Source organism: Anoplopoma fimbria, chromosome 18 (assembly GCF_027596085.1).
Source record: "Anoplopoma fimbria isolate UVic2021 breed Golden Eagle Sablefish chromosome 18, Afim_UVic_2022, whole genome shotgun sequence".
NCBI lineage: Eukaryota > Metazoa > Chordata > Actinopteri > Perciformes > Anoplopomatidae > Anoplopoma > Anoplopoma fimbria.
In genome coordinates, this window is record NC_072466.1 from 12414720 (window position 1) to 12435106 (window position 20387).

General features: G+C 39.9%; 1 protein-coding gene across 3 annotated transcripts in view; it reads right to left on the reverse strand.

Moving 5' to 3' along the window:
• Positions 1-20387, reverse strand: part of lpgat1 (lysophosphatidylglycerol acyltransferase 1) — a 39560-nt gene that overhangs the window by 16178 nt on the left and 2995 nt on the right. For all 3 annotated transcript variants that reach the window (XM_054618401.1, XM_054618400.1, XM_054618399.1), the window contains exons 3-5: positions 8149-8267; positions 5789-5884; positions 2218-2497 (exon numbers count right to left, since the gene is read on the reverse strand). In XM_054618401.1, the coding sequence (XP_054474376.1) occupies positions 2218-2497; positions 5789-5884; positions 8149-8267 (495 nt within the window). The remainder of the gene's footprint in view (positions 1-2217; positions 2498-5788; positions 5885-8148; positions 8268-20387) is intronic.

Sequence of the window (20387 nt, forward strand, 5' to 3'; positions counted from 1 at the left end):
TTGGTTGGAACCATCAAACACATTTACCTTTAGGTCACATGGAGCTCTATTCCCACCCTAAATGACTCACAGCTATGAACTCTGCAAACCTGCCAGCTGTAAACACAGTTTTATAACGCACATAAACCCCATCAGTCTTCGCTGCACTCTGAGCCTTTCTGCAGGCTGCGAACTACACTGGTGACCAGTGACCCATGTGCCTTGAATCTGCACCGAGCAGTGTGTTTAGCCCAGTTGACATTGCATGGCTGATACACAGCGACACACACATGTACATCAAATCCTATTTTCTCCAAGTGGCCCATTTGTCTCTGAGTGAGTCAGCAAGCTCTGGGCACCTCTGCAGAGCATCAGGGAGGGTCAGAGGCAGACAGAGCTGTGTCTTTGATCAGCCAGACACGCACACGCACGCACACACAATATAGTCAGGGACATTGGCTCATCTGAGTGTGTGTGTGTATTTTTTCTTGCCCTAGGTTTTAATGCCATTAGCTAGATTCAAGTGGAAGGACAAGCTCTACTGCAGCAACCAGCTTCCTGTCCTCCTGAGCTGCTGGAACAGACCAAAGGACACAGGGATACAAAAGGAAGAACAGGGATATGAACTGAAACTACACTACACAAAAGCAGGTGATAATATAATGTGACATGAAAAGGATTGACACTTCTAAAAACCCTAAAATGTTTTTTTAAAACCCACTTCGTGCCCGAGGTTATAAACAAACCTTCTGCGGTCGTCAGTATTTGTTGACTTTGTAAAGACTTTGTGCTAAATTTGCAGGAAAAGCCGAAACAAAAACCTGCAAACACAGCATAAAATTTAGCACATAAATGAAGCAGTTCTTGTCTTTAGCTTTATTTTACGACAGCTGATTAAGAAACACTCCTCCTTCGGTTTGACAGTCCGTCCTGCAGAGGGATGAACAGACAGCCTCTTGCTGTTAGTGCTGAGGCTGTTGGACTCAGAGCTGCGTTAGCAAACTTGTAGAAAAGTCCCTGAGCCACATTCTCAATAATGCTGGCCCAAAGTCTCTCCAAATTACTATTAACACAGCACACCCTTAAAATGGATTTTGAACCAAAGCCAGGAGAGTCTGCTGGGTAAATCTGAGTGTGCACAGGCATGAGGAACTCATTGCATCTGTATGTTTATGGCCGTTTTAACGCTGTGCTTTTTGCTGGGGATGGTTCCAAAAAGTTGGTTTACTGTGTTATCTGGATCATTTTGCTTAGTTAAACCATGAGCGTTTGTGGTGGAAAAAGCATGTTCCTCCCAAGGAATAAAATGAAGTCCTTTCTCGGAAAATTAGTCACCTTCACTACAAAGGAAGACCATGGTATAATATCTAGATTTAAAAGACAATATGGACAGTAGCGTAAGTAACGTACACCCCAGTTTGTTCCCATGCTGTTGATGTTCGTTTTCTCCTTTTCTTTTGCATACAATTTAAAAAATGTTGCAAATAAAACCAAGTGTCAAAAAAAGAAATTTCCCTATATAACTTTTGCCAAACCTCCATAGGAACAGCATTCTATCAAAATGGAAAAAAAGTCCTGCAACTTCAAAGAACACCTCCAAATACAATCCCATCCTCTATTGCGTTTAGTGAATCAAGTGTCGTCACACAAGGCCTCATACAAAATACTCAAAATCCATTTAACATTTCAGACCCATGGCTGTCAAAAACACCAATAAAATCAGTCGGATATTGCAGATTCATGACATTTTTTTAAATAAAAATCACCTCACAGCGAGGCGATCAGCAGATCTCCCTCTGTAAAGTGCTAGGATGCAGTTCTTGCTCATTTTAAGATGTGATGAGCCGCTGAGATGAACACGAGACTGAAAACCCAAGAGGTATTCTCTGCTTCCTACTTACAATTCATTTTTATTTCAGAAATGAAGGAATCTATTTATAGCTTTTCAAAACCCGAGTAAAACTTTAATGAGGGTTCATTTGGAGGGAAGAGGGGCACCCAGGTGGCCTTGGAGTTTAAGGAACAGACGATACAATAAAAATGAAGTACAGCTCAGGACATGTGTTGCATGTTATACCCCACCTGTATATCAGGGCCAAGAACTATACTTAAAAAACAAACGAAGGTGATAAAACCCAGTACTAATTAGAACAAACTTCATAGATCCAACATCTCCCACAAATATTCAACTGAAAAAAACAGAAGAGTATCAGAAAAGGTTTAATGTGCGTTGGTTACCTGTCTTGTTAGGGCTCCCAGTCTCGCTGCCCACGCTGCCGTTCTCCTGCTGGGCTGACAGGGTTTTCAGGATAACCTGGGTGGCCCCGAGACGAGGCAACGTGACGTGGTTCAAGTGGGGGAGAGAACGCTTCTTGGCAAACAGCTGGCTTGTTTCCCGCCGCTTGCGCAGGAAGCCACCTTCCGGGAAAAGTACTATCCACTTCCTGTCGCGGCTGTGGTAGTATTTCTCTAGGTGATCCTTCAGGTAAACCAGCTGCTTGTCTCGGTGAGCTTTACCCTTTGGGAACAATAGAAATAAGTTAAGACTTAAAATGCACAATGCAAGCATTTTGATTTAATCCCTTGAAGTCCTGAACAGGTGAAAAAGTTATGACACCAGTGTTTTTAGTGCATTTTTTGTTGGTTCAGACCACCAGCTCTCTAAAAAGGGGCTTTTTTAATTTTTTTATATTGTGACTACATTCAAATCAAGTGCATTCATCTCAAACAGTTAGTAGCTTTTTTTATTTTCCCCAATGAAACAAAATGATTGAGGCTAAATGTTAAATTCATTAACTTAACAGGATGGATGTTTGTTTTCCAGCACACAAACAACCAAACAAATTAAAACCAGCTATCAAAAATCACAAGTTCAATGCAGAAACACTGTGGAGCACTTAAAGCAGCATTAATAGCATGACTGAAATGGATGCAAAACATGGTGGCCTTGACAACATTAAGAGCATCAGCAGTAACGGTACGAAGAGGAGCGGGATTGATTTTTAGTTAGGCCCGGTCAGAAACAATGTTAAATGCATTAGCAGATCCTGGCCGGACTCTGGGTTTGTCATGTGAGCACACATGCAGCTTTCAACACAAGTGCTTTCAACCCAATGAAACAGGCTACATGAAATATGGATTACTTTGTCAAAACAAAAGTGAAGTAAAAAATGTCGTAGTAGCAGAACCTCCCCTGCTATGCCAACGTCTAAACTAAGGCTGACCCAAAAGCTTCCGAAGCTTTGTCCAGTGCCAAGATAATCAACGTCCAAATCACTATTCAAATACATAGTGTGCATTTTTTTTGTATATATGCATTACCCCAAACATCCTAACTCGTATACCAACGTTATTCATTATGCATCAACATTAATTGTTATTCTCAGACTGATAGCACTGTGTGTTGTGTGTCAATGCGGTACTGAAACAAGAAGATTGATAGGTATGTCTCAACAAATGCAGGTCTTTGTAGGCAACAGTCTATTTATCGTTTCTATTGTTTGTAGCAAATTTGTTCTTATGGGCTGTGACTTGATGTATTTGATGCGAGTATTGCACAATTTGTAACCGTTTTCGTTTCAATAAAAAGGAAATTCCTTGAAGTTGTTTCACACGAGAACTGTTTTTATGCACAAACATGGGTGTTTTTAACTGAACACAACAGTTATTTGACACCTATTTATCATATGTGTAAATATGCAGTCACACTTAGTATTACCTTACTTTACGAGTTTTACTTGACTCCAGTGAGGATTCTGTCTAACTAGGTGGCTGAAATGTAACCAGAAAATGTCAACAGCTGCTGGTGACTATGATGTCCATTATTTGAGTTTATTCAGAATATAAATATTGCACTGGCTTTGTACATCCTACTTTGAGGTATGCGTCTAATTTGAAGTTGAGGTTTGCAACGTTTGCAGTCCAATTGCAGCCCTCTGCAACAAGTACGTGTGCTACGGCCATCAAAGCCTGCTGCGTTGTGCCGTGCATAACGATGTTAGAGACGTGTTCGCCAGCCGGAGTGGACGGCAGATGCTTGGAAGGCTGGGGCAGATGCTGGCCGTGCTGTGTGGATGACAAGTAGTCTGGGGAATGATATCAAGAATGTACCCACAAGAAAGCCAGAGGGGATCAGAGAGAGAGGAGATGGCAAAAATGGCCGGGCCCACTCAGGCCGTCTCACTACAGCCCGTCTGTCTGTCTGTCTGTCTGTCTGTCTGTCTGTCTGCGGGCTCAGGGTGCTTCACCCTCGGCACAGTGCCCGATGTGAAATTCCACGGCAAAGCATTTCCATGACCTAAAAATGTAAATCTCCCTCGCCATGGCTGCGCCGTTGTTTACAGCTCAACAAGTGTGAGAGGAATGTGTGGGCACAAACAAAATCAGCAGTGCAGTTATTTAAATCTATTATTATAAATGTTTTTATCTTTGTCCTATTTCAGCTGTTGCCAACAAGTCCTGTTTAGCCCCACAGAAAAATGACCAACATCTAAGTCATCAAATATACATAAACTGACGTATTCTGACATATAGTAGTAGGGCTGAGCGATATCAGAATTTATTTGATAAATTCAATATATTTTTATGCGTGACGAGTTAAATGCCTTCATTGTTCGCTCTGGTTGTCTCGTAGTGACACAGTTGCATTGAACTTTAATAGAGGGACAAGCTGACAAATAGACTGCACACTAATCTGTGCTCACAGTTTGTTTGTTTGCTGACAAGATATTATCTCTGGTTATGAGATAAATTATCTCTGGTTTTGAGATATATAATCTGTGTACAGGTTCAAATGAATTCAGTCCTTCTTGATTTGCTGGGTAGCTAATGCTACCTAGCCAGCTGCCTGCAGATATCAGACGAATGTCAAGAAAAACAAACAACAATAGTGACTTTCTGCTCCATCTGTGGTAAAACTGATTATCAAAAGTGGATGTCCATATTTCAATTAGTTGAAGGACCTTATACTGAGAGTCTATAGCTGAATGGTATTTTTTTTTCAATTTGCATAACAATGTCAGCCTTGCAGGCGGTTTATTATTGTTGTATAGCTCTCTCGTGCATTAAGTCCTACAAAATGTTATGTTAAAATCGTGTTATAGTTCTCCTGGATTTTGCAGGAATGAAAATGTATTTAAATTGTGAATGAACCACAAGTCCTATGCAGACAATCCCTGTTCCCTGTGTGGGCGAAACCCCCCAAACTTGCATGATATTCCAGGAATACCCTGAACAAAAGGAGCCCTGTCGGCTACATGTGAAGAGCAGGCTGCTCTGTTCCAGCTGACCCTACAACAAGGGGTCAGTCTGACCCAGAGGGGCTCAACAGGCCTCCCACACTACTGTCCACTGCAGTTATCCTTCTCAAAAGGACGCCATGGCCGTAGGAATCCCACTAACATGTCTACTGTCCAGCTGGGACAAGCAGATGGGTAGTGACTCCGCTTTGCAGAGCGCAGTAAACACAGGCTTGTAGTAGCCGGGGGTGGGGGGTGGGGGGGAGAGTCATGGCCAAAAGGTCTATGATGTTATCATGAAACACAAGGTGTTGACATGGGAGGGAAAATAGTCTCCCTTGTACCAGCGACAATTGACAATGTAGCCTTGAGGCTAATTTACAAACTAAAAAAAATCCCTGCCTCACAGCTGGATCTTAACATGTGTAGTGTAAACAATGTGATGCAGAGCGCGTTAATGTTCAACTTCTTATGGCAAAATAACAGACGTGGCAATAAAAACAGACACTGCAACATTTCACACAATCTTAAAAAGTACTACGACCTTTGGGGCCAGTTGTGGGGTCTCTTACCTGTCTGATGAAGAAGTCCCCATGGATCAGGGACACTAGGCCAAAGTTGGTGTATTTGAACACATGGTCCATCAACCACATCATTTTTTGTACCACCTAAAAAAAAAAAAAAGGAGAAGAAATAAAATGAAAATCTTAAACAAAAAAATGCACCTTTAATCAAAAAAGCACAGGACTTTGGCTTTGGTGCCAGCGCCTAAAAACTGATACTGCCCCTCTGAGCACTACACCCTCATGACCTGCAGCCACGCAGCTTTGGCTTACTGTCCTTTCAGTGCTAAGAGGATAAACTGGGCCAGGGATGCAGTTGTTGAGGCGGATCATGTCATCATGTTTGTGCAGCGTAGCTAGGCAGAACCAGTGCGGTGCCAACCTCAGCCAAACAAAAACACACAACACAGCTGCCAACCTGTCCCAGAATTCACAGCCAATCTGCAGCATGATTTGAATGGCAGGACAGGGAGCTGCAGGTTGTGAAAATCGGGTTAAATAGTCGATTCGTAGAGTGAAAAGTGAGCAGATAATTAAGACTTTTCAAACTCACTTCTGCTGCTGAAACGTACTGATTGTGCATCGGGTTAACAACAAAGTGTAGTGGCTACACGTCAACTTTTGCAATTAAGCAAGCAGCTGAAAATAAAGCAAGCAGCTGAGATCCTAACAATGTCTGATTAACACTGAGGGGAAAAGCTAATCAGTCAGCACAGCTATAAAGTGATAAACAACAGTATGGAGTTGTGCAATTTGTTCTAATCTGACATTCCTGCCTGAAGAGGAGTATGCTCTGCTGTAGGTTTGACCCTGCTATGCCCCAGTCAGACTTCCTGTTTAAATGAACACAGCCACATTTCAATGAAAAGTTTATTTCTCTCTGTTGATGTCTTATGACTAAATAAGGAAATTGTTTCTCAGCTCGAATTCTCTGTAACAGCTAACTTTGTGTGTTGATAAATTCAATTACACAATACAGATGTTATTGTTAAACTATAATTCCAGACATGAACTTTGTAGGTGTAAAAACTTGTTCTTTTAAAAGGAAATGTGTTGAGTAAAATCAACAAGTATCCCACTGTAACAGAGAAAGAAGTATGCGTGTGTCCGTGTAAGTGTGTGCGCTTATGTTTGGACACATTTCACTTCCTTGCCATGGTGAAAATGATCAGTGTGAAAGAATGCAAAGCAGCCAACCATCAAACTTTTGCACATCTGTTGTCGGCTGCCCGAGAGGCTCTGCTGAATGCTCAAACTCGAGTTTTGTCATTTGAATGCAGCAAACCACAGCACTGCTTTGCGAGGCCGTCTGTCTCTCCTGTTTTGCCTTGAAAAAACGCATCATCCTGTCACTACGGCTCTAAATGGTTCTACAAAAAGTACTCCTTTCTGCCATATTGACTGTCAATATGTTAAACAGAAAAAGACGCATAGTACAATAAAAGGTTAATTACAACCTAAACAACTTTAGATATTTCAAAAATGACCTTTCATTTAATTTGAACAAAACTTGTTCTTATACACGACTAGCTTTTAGCTGAACAAATAGGCAATTGAGTCATTGGCTAACCTTTGACAACCGTCCTTAAAACAAACATAATTAGCTTCAGCTCACGCCTCAGGTGAGGCAGGGCGGCCTGTCAGCTGTGTCTCTTCTCGACAATAGAGGTCTTGCCTTTTTAACGAGTGACGTGCACGGTTGAAAACAAAAATAGACAGTGAAAATTATCTTCTATTGTATGTTGACATAATTCTGCAACAATACTACAGTTCTGATGTCTACTTCTGAAGAGTAAAAATAACTTAACTTTTAACTCAACACTTCCCGTTTCCTTTTAGAAATAAAAGTCCTCGAGCACTTTTCTGTGGACAGCATCCTTTCATTTGTTAACACAAAGCTTTTATTCTGAAGTATTTGCTGGACAGTTTTGTGGGAAATGCAGTGCCTTGCAACAGCCGCATAAGTTAATAGAGCACCGGCTTTAAATTATGGATTATTATTTACAAATGAGCACACACACTTCCAAAGCCTTTTCTGTCTAAAATAAATATAAACATTTATAATGAAATGAACCTTTCTGACCATATGAAAGGCAGTCACAGCGCTGCTCAGGGCAGGCAGTGTTAGTGTTTTTAGAGCAATGTGTGCAATTCTTCAGGAACTCCTTATTTGCAGTGACAAAGACATACAAACACGCCCAGGCAGCAGCCTGTTCAGCAAAATACAGAAGATGCCAAGATGCCTGCAGGTTCAAACATCTGCATGGCTTTAATTTACTCCCATGTGACTGTGTTCAGTCTTGATGTTGTATTCCTGAATTTCCTAAAAGGGGTTTATTGAGGTAACACATTTCTCTCTCTGTTCTTACCATGCCCTTGTCTTGCAAGCACATCATGAGGGTGCATACATCTCCTGTGGATTGGTGGTTGACGATGACCATGGCTTCTTCTTCAGAGATGGGCCGTACGTCGTCACCCCACTCTGTTACTGCAAGGTAAAATAAAAAGATATTTATGGTTAAACAAGGTTGTAAATATTAGCTTTTAAAACATGCTCCATGAGTTGTAAACAAAACAGTTTACATTCAGTGTTTGTCACTAAAACTCATTGTGTGCATCTTTGAGGTCTAACAAACAGTCTGAATGTCCCTCCTCATTAAACAAACCCAATTTCTTTTTTTTTCATATTTTGAAATCATGCATTGTTAAATCAATGTTTGCTAGATAGCAGTCTTCTTTACAGCCTGTATTGGTGCATTGCTACTTCTCTTGGAACTTTATTGCCACAAACTGTAAATCTGTGGAAAAAAAAGGGTGAAAACATTGGCAGAAATCTGTCTGCAAACAACTCCACAAATAACCTTCAAAGAGAGAAATCTCAAAGTGTGTACCTCTGCCAGAAATGCACTCTCCAGAATTTTTAGAAACAGAGTGTCTTGCAATGTTTAGAAATAATTTTGAAATCAATGATCTGGATCTGAATTTACCAAATTTTACAAAAAAATGTTTAACAGGTAATAATACCTTTAAACAAGGTTTTAAAAGTTATTATGCAAAGTAATTAACACACAATGGAGCCACAAACAAACTCTTTAGTGTTAGCAACACGTTTGCTTTAAACACCTTGGAATATCAGCCAGTTGTGGTTAATTGCGTCAAAACAATTAAAATAGAGTGAAGTAAGATATCTCTGGTATGCATTTAAACACTGAAATCCAATTTGTATATCAACGGTGAATGTCACACCCTTTAAAATGTACTGACTCTCATTGTTTGTTGTTCTTAAAACCAAAAGTGTCCTGACAATCCCTCACTACAAATTGCCTGCTGTCTGATCTGCATATCCTCCCTGCAAAGATCAGAGAGCAAACATTTATTTCCATGCTTTCAAAAAAAGTTTACACTTTGCTGCTATTGTCACTTAATGAGTCTCAGATATTACACAATACAAAAGGAACATTAAAAAAAAGCTAGATTTTTAGGAGTTTCCTCTGTATTAGATTGGTCGTAATGTGTATTAATCAGTGTTGAAAGGGAATGACAAAATGTTTTCTATGTGGTTGGAAATGAGAAAGGAGAAGTGAGTTTCAGGAAATGGTACCACAATCACTCTCACTATTGACCACTCTGAGCCAAGCAGAGGAAACAGTCAACGAAAAAAAGGGATTGTGTGTAATTTCATTTCATAGTACCAAACTTTGAACCTTCATCTGCACGTTGTTCTGTCATATGTGGTTTCTGATGCGGCCGTAAGATTGTCAAGTTGTTAATAGATCCCGGGTGGCGCTGTTCTCTTGGACGGATACAATTTCTAAAAAATAAAATAGAATCTCTCGTTTGAATGCCTGTACCAACCAGTTTACATCTGTGTCTGTCCAAAATGTCAACTCTTCATAATTTCATCCCATTAGACATTTGTCTGAAATTGTCTTAATCAGCTTTTGAATTATTGAGTTAGGTCTAAAAGCATGTTTTGTGAGGTCACAGTAACCTTTGACCACCAAATTCTAATTAGTTCAAGGGGACATTTGTGCCAAGTTTGAAGAAATTCCCTCAAGGAGTTCCTGAGATATCACAAGAACGGTACGGACAGAGATTCAACCTGAATACGCAGAAATAAAAAAATAAGTGTATGTTTTGGAAACACTGAACATGCTGTAAAAAGAGGGTGTAAAGAAACTACGGGCTGAATAGCAAACAATATATAAGAATAACAAAAGATCTGGTAACTTGAATTATCATATGGTCTATCAAAATGAGTCATGGTGATGCATGCTGTCTGCATTTCTACATTGTTTTAATACCTTTAATAATGGCCACTGGTAAATTATATAAGCTGCCATTTCATTATCAGTATCTAGAGTCACAGATCACATTTCCCATGTACTGAACTATCTATAAGAATCCAAAAATTAACATCAGAAGTTACACTTGTGTACCCATTTCTATTTTAGTTGGGATTCATGTATTTTGAGTAGAGATCATAGTAGCTATTTGTAAAGATCACACCATCAGTGTGAAACTTAATTATCGGGTTTTGTGTCAACATCATCAGTGGACTTGTTGGTCCGGGTGCTCCTTTCCTAAAATAACACTTTTCATTTGGATACGCAGTAGTTCAGGTGTACACTCTGCTGCAACAGGAGATCAGGCTTATTTGCATGTCTACGATCCATAAATAATGCTTCCCTCTTCAGTGAAACCACACACAGCACCAACGTAAAGCTGAGAACAGAACCACGGCTTTGTTTGCTGTCAAAGTGATAAAAATAATACACTGCAAAATATATCTGTGAGCTACAGTTCTTTGGGCCACGTACAGGCACATCAAGCAGGCTACACTGCTAAAAAAGGTACACCGATGTCTCATCTATCCACAGAACCACAACAGAACAACAACAACAACGACTTTGTTCATGATCAGAAAAGAGGGAGGTATGACTCATTTCCTGTTTTCGTGACTTTACTGTCGGCTCCATTCAAATGTCAAAGCCAAATGGTTGGGATTTACACGATCAAGCGGAATTAGTGATGTAGACATCAAATCAATGATCGGGCAGGTGTTGTTGATTCACGTCAATCAAAGCTTAAGATCGCGTGTCCACGGCATGCAGCAGGAATATTGTAAATTGATTGAAATGACGGTGATGCAGCAACAACAAGCAAACTACAAGAAATGGGGTATAAAAAGGTGCGGGATCTGACTTTAGGTCAATGACCTACAGGCATTGTAAAAATATATGTGTAATTGTTTTCTATCAAAATCACATCAAACCTTTTGTAAAATTAACTTGAGTAACATTACCTTGATTGGCAGCACCAACACAATAAAAAGTATATCCTTTGTCAAAATACATTTTTAGTTGGATGTACAAGATAAAATAATTCAAATGTCTAAGATACAGTACAAATACACAGATATGCCACCACACACAACCAACATTCACTCTGTGAAGTTAAGAAAAGGGTGGGGGTAAGCAAAAGTACCCAGAGTAAAATAAACAGTTTAGATGTAATATTCATTTTTTTTAAATAGTTATAGTAAAAACTAACTTCTCACACTTTCTGAGAGACTTGCCCATCACTGGTCCTAACTGGCCCTGAGTAATGCAGTGTGCCTGTTTCTTTATATTCCTGTCGCTCGCTTTAGGTTGGCTAAGTTGAAATGAGGAGTTATCTATCCGATAACTCTTCATAGTTTCACGTCATCTACAATACAGTCTATTCTTCCAAAGCACACTAGTTCTGAACTCCTCCCAGTTGAAAGCATTATTTAAAGCCATAAGCTGTTTTATTTCAAATGTACATACATCTATAAAGCAATGTTGAATATATAGAAGATTTAACAAAAACCAATGTCACAACATCCAGGCCTCAGCAAAAAGCCAAAAGTCACCACAGCTCATCTTATCCATTATTGGCTTCAGCACTTGAAATCAAATAATAAACTTTAATTTAAGAATTCTGAACTGAATCAATGTGAAATCATATCAAAAGGCTTTGAATGTCAGAGTATCGTATCAATATAAATGTACTGTTACTGTTTTTTATATCAGCTTGTGAACCCTTCAAATCATTTGAGAGGGAGAGACACATCATTAATGTTTAATGAAGATTACTAATGGCTTGGTCTTCAATAGGCGTCTACTATTTGTTAAACCAGTGAACCCTTCTGGTTATTTTCAGCGACGTAGTTCTTCTACTTGACGAAGGCTTTCAAGCAGACAACGACCAGCGTCTCCATCAGCACCTTCCGGAGTGGATCTCCAACAGCCCTCTGCTCTCTCTTCCATGATTTACATTGTCACGCCTCAGAGAATGAAGGCTACTTTACTAATCATTCATCTGCGTCTTATTGTTGCCGGGATACACAGAGGAGCTGCAACAAAGCAAGAAACACGGCTCAGAGAGGAGGGGGGACAACAATGGCCCTCCTTTAGACCACATGAGCTGCCTTTGCAATTTAAACGCACTTCAACAGCTCTGCATATTAACAGAGAACCCCGGAGGTGAAAAGCTTCAGCCCGGGCTGCAATTGTTTGCCGGGAATCCCCACAGTTCTGGGCCGGTCCGACCGACTAATGCAAATGTGGATCAGTCAGGCCTTAAGTTAAGTTTAAACTTGTTTTAGTAAAGCCAGCGCGAGGCACGCACACCAGATAATGACGTAATTACGGCCTGCTTGTTCGTTCACCTCTGAATTTTCTTAACTTGAGGTGGGGCGATCATGTGACTGTCACAAATAGTGGACAACTGATAAAAGCACTATTTACATGTTTAAGGATTATGCAAAGAAGGCTGATTCGCTTTTAAGTGCTTTAGAAACAGGTGGTCTTCAAAACTTTCATTAGAGTATTTATTTTGTAGCCATATCAAATGGTTTACTGGATATTCAACCTTCGTTTCCTTATAATGCATTTAATACTTGACTTCTTTCTATTCAGGGCTTGTACAAAGGCAATAAAAGAATCCATGAATATGAGATTACAGATAATTACAATCCTTACTCGTCATAGTGAAGGTTGGTTTATGGCTTTTTGCCGGTTACACCCACAGTATTTGGGCATTCTATGGGTTACACTTGTTGTCTTCTTGATTCTTAACAGTTCTCTTTGTTTGTTCGCCCTCTGCCGTTTTGGAGAATAATGCAGCGCGCAGCGCTTTGAGCATAAACGCCACCGTATGTACTCGCCACTCGCTCGCCGTCTGCGGAGGCTCCAGCTACGGCGCCAATTGCGAGTATACAAAGCTTTAGGGTGCAAGAACGTTTCCCCTAGATAGTCAGGGTAACTGCAAGATAACTGGATAATCAGAACTGTTTTTGATGGCATAAGTTTAACATTAAATTAAGCAAGAGCAAGACACCAACACAAAACCAGACAGCTGCAAGAAAAACAACTGACTAATGCATTACAAAATGTTTTTCTATTAAAAGGTTCTACCTCGACATATTTTGTTATTGCGTCTTGTAGTTTTCTTTTATTTGACGGATGACTATTCTGCTGTGCAAAACATGACGCCACATTGTGGATGAAGATAATAAATATACGTTTTTAGTGTCCTTCCCTCAGACTCAAAGAAAAGTCACACAAACCAAGGGTAATACAGAAGAAGAAAAAAATAGGTTTTAGTTAGCTCACAGCTTTTCTTTACTGTAAAAACTCTCTTTCTCGCTCAAACTATGGCACCGTCTTTGTACACAAAAGGCCATTCACACTCTCCGGGGTCGTCAAAAGCTATTCTGTGAAATGAAGGAAGGCATTTCCCAAACTATGAGTACAAAAAGGCAGCTGTGTGTCTTTTTTCTTCAGGAGCAGCAGTCTTTGTACAGTTGGTATCAGTAGTGAAAGGTATGCGAGTAGTAGTCCTGCGTGGCAAAGGATCCGTCAGTGCAGCCACACAAAACAACTGTGATCTAAGAACAATACACGTTATAGCTTGGTTGCATAGCTCGATTGTGAAGACATTGCTGTAGGCGATATGGCCTTAACATACAACGCTGTATGGTACTTTTGCGTTAACAAAATGTATATCTGGAGAGGTTTTCCTCACACGTCGCCTCCTAAGTAAGACAGACCGAGCTATTTGACTCTTCTTTTCCATACTAGCTAAGCTAACACCAGATAACTGAGACTGTTGCTAAGAGATGTGACATCTGAAGTGCATTTTCAAGGAATCCTTTTATTGATCGTTCCACTCTCTGAGAAAATCATCAACAGGAAATGATAACCTTCTTAATTACCAAGTTATCTGAGGCCTACAATTCCAGCATCAATCCATTCCAAATAAAACAACACAGATCTGTTCATTGTGTCAACTATAGCAGGCATTTTATGTTAAAAACTGTGCAATTACGAGCAAGTGAAGAATCTCAAGGAATGAGATATAAGATCAGCTGTCATAACCCCAGGAGGAAAGGCATATCAAGCAACCCGTCAGCTTAACCATTTCTTCATGACTCACAGTATAAAGGCCAACTCACTTCCCTGACAGGATAGTTTTTGATGGCAAAAAGGTTGAAAGCTGGTCTCATTCCACCTGGAAATTCAACCCACTGTACCTGCTGCTTGCTATTCAGCATGTTCAAACTGAGATGTAGTCATGTATCGCTAATGCACAACTTAAGTCATTCAACAGCTCATTAGCAGATATTACAGTACACACACTCCATGGCTGCATTTACATTTGAGGTTATGCATGAATACAGGATATAAGCGACAACATGTTAATCATTGTTCATTCGAGGGTCTCTAATGCATTTTGACATCTGTGCTGGAGCCTGGCAACACAGCGATCTTATGAATCTTCCAACAGGAGATCTCGTTGAGGTTAAAGAAAGTGATTTAAAGTAAGAGTAGGATGGAGGGAGACTTGTTGGCATGTTCAATTTAGGCCTTTGTTTCACCTCCTGTCCTCTGGAGAATAAGCTCGACTCTCTGAGAACAGGAATCAGGAGCATACCTCTGGAAAAGTGACATGTCTGTGACACCTGACAGCGGTGTGTTGGGGTGTACGTACCCTGAAGGCGATGTCATTTCATACGGAGCATGTGCTCATACGCGCTGAACTCCCCATTGTTGAGGGAGACAGGCGTAAATTATATCAGAGAGATGGGTCATCTGTCAGATGGAATACATTCGGGAAATTGTCTTTGAGAGATGACACAGTTAGCGCAGCAGGATGACAGCCAGGCTGCAGGCACACTGTCTAATCCGGTATCGGTGGTCAGCTAAACGGTGTACCGCTGACCTTGCCCCCCCCTCACTTCTTTCTCCCGCTCTGGAGGAGGAGAGGACTGTGGCAGGACAATCTCAAAAAGGTGGAGGAAACAGTCCTGTGCTGCCAACCAGAGTAGAAATGCAGACATTTTCATTGATGGTTTAAACTCCCTGGTTACTGGGTCAACTGGGTCAGATTGGTCAACTTGGTCAAGAGCGACAATTCACAGAGTGAAATTTTGTCTCTTGCTTTACAATAACCCTGATCTTCAGTAACCAGATGTTTAGAAATAGTAGCAGTACTCAAGATTACAGCTTGGCTTGTATTAGTTTACTGCAGATAGTTTATTATTGCTGTATATGTTGGCTGATGAGTAACAAGAAATTACAGTACAGAAAAGTCAAAGACTGTCGCAATCAGAGAGCTTTTCAACTGCAAAACGTTCCTCTATGTACACACTTGGGCTGCACGATTAATCAAAATTGTATTCAAATTGCAACGTGTCCTACTTCAATTTTCAAGTCCCAGGAGGTGTCATATTTGTTAAAGGCAACATTTTATACCATTTGAAACTAAATAATGTCTTGCTGCTGCAATCTACACAGCAGATTTGTTTTTTTTTTTAATTGTCTGGGTGGTTAATAAGAACATTTTCTGGGGTGTGACAAACTTAAAACATATTTATTTTTGCTTCTCCCAGACTTTAATGTTGATATGGCACACTGATGAACAAGAAAAACAAAATAGCTTTTCATATCAAAAAGGTTGCCTACCCCTGGTCTAAACTAAATCTTAACAGGTTGAGAGATTTTAGGATTAAATTAAATTGGGTCAACGGGAGAAGACATTTGCTAGAAATGTAACACAATTGTCACAGCAGTGGTTCAACAGCACAGGAAGAGGTCAATAGTAGTAGTCCTGTAGTCCCCATGTTGGTTCAATGGGTCTCTTGAATTGCCTGTAATTTCTTGCCCTCATTAAAAGCTAAAAGCTAATTAGACCCCATCCGTTGCTTCAAACTGTGTATCATTTACATCCAAACACATCAACATTAAAATATGGATTCACCACATAATGTGCTGTTCATCCATATCAATGGTGCAGCCTCTCTGTTCACCGGGGAATAAAAACATCAGCCTCCACTTATGCAAACATGTTTCAGGGCTTCAGAACAAAAGTGATGTTAATTCCCTTTCATGCCATCGCCCTCTCAGCCCCACACTGCAGTGCCATTATTCTATACTGGGATGCCATTTCAACAACAGGATTGAACGTGCGTCTTGACCTGCAGTGTGTTTTCATGTGCTACACACACACATTAAACTTTTACCAAAGGCTGTAAGCAAGACAAAAGTATCCCGTCCCTAAATAAAAGCTTTCAAAAGTGCACAGTGCCAATGCTTTTAGAGCGGCTATTTGCATCGATCCCAAACACCCTGCAAGCGTACCGGAAAATGATCAAAATAGGAGACATGATTTGACAAAGATCTGACACTCAGCTAAGGTCTATATACTGAAAAGAATCAACGCTGTAAAATGTCTCTGTCAAACAGGTGCAAATAAAATAATTGAGGACAGTTAGAGAGATGTCAATCAAGTATGTGTACACGCCCACACAGTCCATAGAAGAAGTCTAATCAGCCAAGTAAGTGATAACACTTGTGTGGGTGCATGAAGGCTGTAACAAACCGAGAGCAGTTTCTTTTATAGCTTCAAAGTGAGTTGATACACATTGAATTTACTCCAACCCTCACTACTGCTTAGCTCATCTGAGATTTGATCATTCTGGTAGCAAAACATTTAAAGAGGTTTAAATTATGCATACACACAGAAATGGTCTCCTGGTTTTGAGAAATCTGATACAACAATCAATTTTTTTTAAGCAGAGACGTGAACACAATCCTCTGTTCCCTGTTACTCAAATGTGAGGATTAAATGTTTGTTTTTTTCCTTTATGATAGTAAAATAAAAATGTTGGGGTTTTGGACATCAACTCTGGCTATGTGAAATGATACCTGACATTTTATACATCAAACAATTATTCAGGGTAAATTAATCTGCTGATAAATTGATATAGATATTCATCATTATGATATGACATTTATTTATTTTTTAAAGGTCACTGTGGCATCTTAACACCTCAAACAGGTGTCTGGTCCCTCACCCAAAGACATTCTGTTTACCATCACAGACGACAAAAAATATTCACATTTAAGAACCTAGAACCAGTGAATATTTAGCATGTTTGCCCACAAAATGACTGAAAGTTGCTGCCAATGATTCGCTGTTAATCTTTTCAGCTCTAAGACATGGCTGTTAGACATGGAAGCCTGACAAAAGGTTAAAGTGGAAGACAGAATGGATATCACTCTTGGTGAAAAAGTTGTTGAACGTTGTTTTACTACTTCAGTTGCATTAGAAGATCTAACCATGTGCGTAAGCCATTCACATGTTTCAGGCGGGTTAAAACTTGGGGTTTAAAAGAGTGAAAATGTCCATCAGGATATCATATAGCTTGTCTTTTTGTCCAACTAATACACACGCATCAGTTGAGTAGGTGGTCGTTCAATGTAACCCAGGACACATTTGTGTGCACACAGCTAAAAGGGATGTGGACAGACGACCTTCCCCAATGTGATCTAAGGGATTGGATCTCAATTCATCCTCAATGAGTCTGGGGTGCATTCACATCTGTACTTTGGGTCTGAACAGGATGACTGGGAAACAATGCCTGCACTCTTACAGTCACCACCTCTGATCTCTTCACAGACCCAACAGACCACTCACTCATGGAGCATGCAATGAAGACTTAATCCTGCTGGCTTTAGTGCACCCGTTTGTGCCCACTGTGGGTACGTGGGACACTAAACAGGCCTTGTGCATGCTTTTGTTAACAAAAGGGACAAGAGGGTTAGGTCAAGTGGCAACACAAGTAACCACATAAAAGTAACGCCACTAAATAATGTGGTTTCCTACAAAATGTTAATATCTGGGTGACTTTCTGAGGTAACTTGTGTAACCGTTGGACAAACTTTTTTTTCTTTTCAGGATGATTCATTCTTGACGCATGAAGCTGACAGATCTCTGAGTTGTAGTTTTTAAATTATCAAAATGAATCCTGTCGAGTGGGCTAACGAATTGGAATTACCATAAATTGATGCACTGATGTCACAGTGCATCTGTGATTTAGTCAAAATGTGCCGGTGACTGAAAAGGGGAGCATCAGCAGAACACAAAAACAGTACCGGAGTACGCTGTTGAGTTCACAGCAACATAGATTTCTGTTCTCTTGAAATGCAGCCTCAATATAATCACATATATAATAATCTGACGTTAGCTGGCCTTACAATGCCATTACTGTTGTATAATAAATTAAAAACACACTGGTAAAACGGATTTATGATGTTCAGCTTAGCCAAGCTGTCAAGCTAATGATAGCAATATTAGCTTTAGTCCGTTCTTTAATAACAAATGAAGCTCAGTTGTTTTAGTTACGGATTAAAGACTTCACCGGGTAGAGTTGAGCTGAACTCCAGCAGTTATCATGATTACATTTCTACAGAACCAACGGGGAGAATATCTGTCTGGAGCGACAGATATTCACTTGTGCATAGTTGCTTCTCACAGGTAAAATCTTTCCTTGAATCAAATAATGCAGTCCGTCTTTCATATCATACCAAGAAAATCAGCACCTAAAGAACTAGTCTGATCTTGTCTCTTTGGTGCAACGTAAAAAGAAAATATCCTTGTACACACCTGTGTGTATTCTAAGCATAAACACTCATCTACTTGCTTTAAGCATGCAGATCACAGCTTCTACTTTAGCTTCAAGTTAAGAGTTCAAGACACATTTAATGATACACACCTGAGAACAACAAGAGTGTGTTCACCTGTACTTAAGTACAATTTTGCAGAACCTATGCTACTTTATACTTCTATTCTTATATATTGTATTTTTTTTCCCATTACATTGATCTGACAGCTTTAGTGACTTGTTACTTCACCTTCTATTACAGCTTTTAAATTTGAGCTGTATGATTTAGAAAAAATATCCAATTATGATTATTTTGACTAATATTGCAATTGCCAAGTCCCCGATCATCCTGCGTCTTCATGTCTAAATTGTTCCTTTGATAAAAGATGATGACAGCATGAGACAGTATTTGGAGCTGACAACATAACTGTATAGTATCTCAGTACCATTGTTCTGCTTCCCCTTGTGGAGGTGATGCAACATCCTCCATCTCCTATGTTAACCGAAGCTCAGCTTCCAGACTTGAGTGTGTCAAGCTATGAGTGAGTAACCCCGTTTCCCTGACACACATTAACCATTTCTTGAGTGCAAGTGGAGGCTGAACAAAACAGCAATAGAAAAATCAATGCTTTTCCTGTAACTACGCAACCAAAATGTAACATTTGTCTTTTTGTCGATACAACATACAAGCAGGAATTAGTTGTTTGCATTGGAAGCCAGTGGCACAGATAATAACAGGTGAATAATTTGCACCTCTAACTTTGAAAGCATGCAGACAAATGAGCACTGTAAATGTGACAACAAAACTGGGACCATTGACAAAACCTGGAGCATCTAAAAGATATGTGTTGTCAGGATTCAAAGGTCGTTCACATTACGTGGAACTGGTAGTTACACAAGACTGAGGACTGAGGGAAAGGTAACAGGGTTGATTGAACCATCGTTGTCAAAGTGTCCTTGATGTTGGTCACCACACTGATCCTCACAAGCTCTGACCCCTACACTAACATTATTTTACCTGGTGCTATGTTTAAATCGCCATTATTTATTATTCTAAATTGATTTACTGCTCAGATTTCAAGGTCACTTTAATTAAAATTAAAATCATAGCGGAGCTCATCATATATAATACAATGTAACTCATTGTTAAATGACACATTTTCCTCTCCTGCTTCTTTTTATGAGTGTGTGGCTCCTTAAATGAAGTTAATTTAGAGGCTTTTAACTTTGTGTTAAGAGTGAACTCACATTATCCTGTGGCCACCATCAGCAATCTTTTTTTAATTACTTCACAAGTTTTCCTGCATTGAGGTGAAGTTTAAAATTATTTCGTGGCCTGATAATTCACTGTTCCCTCATAACTGGTTGACGGCCCACTGTAGCTGCAAAAATGCATAACTTCTGATAAGACTGTTCAGACTTAAGTCACAATAACTCAAATCTGGTTTGCATCAGAAAAAGGAGCAGGTGTGGGATGGACCAAAGCCTAATAATACACACAGCTCTGTAGAAAAGTACATACAATTGTTTTAAGAATTGCCAGATTGAAAATGACAGGTATGTTATACCCAATAGTCTAAATGTAACTTATGCCACCATTTGCATGATATGGCCGTATGTTATCTCACTTTCCAA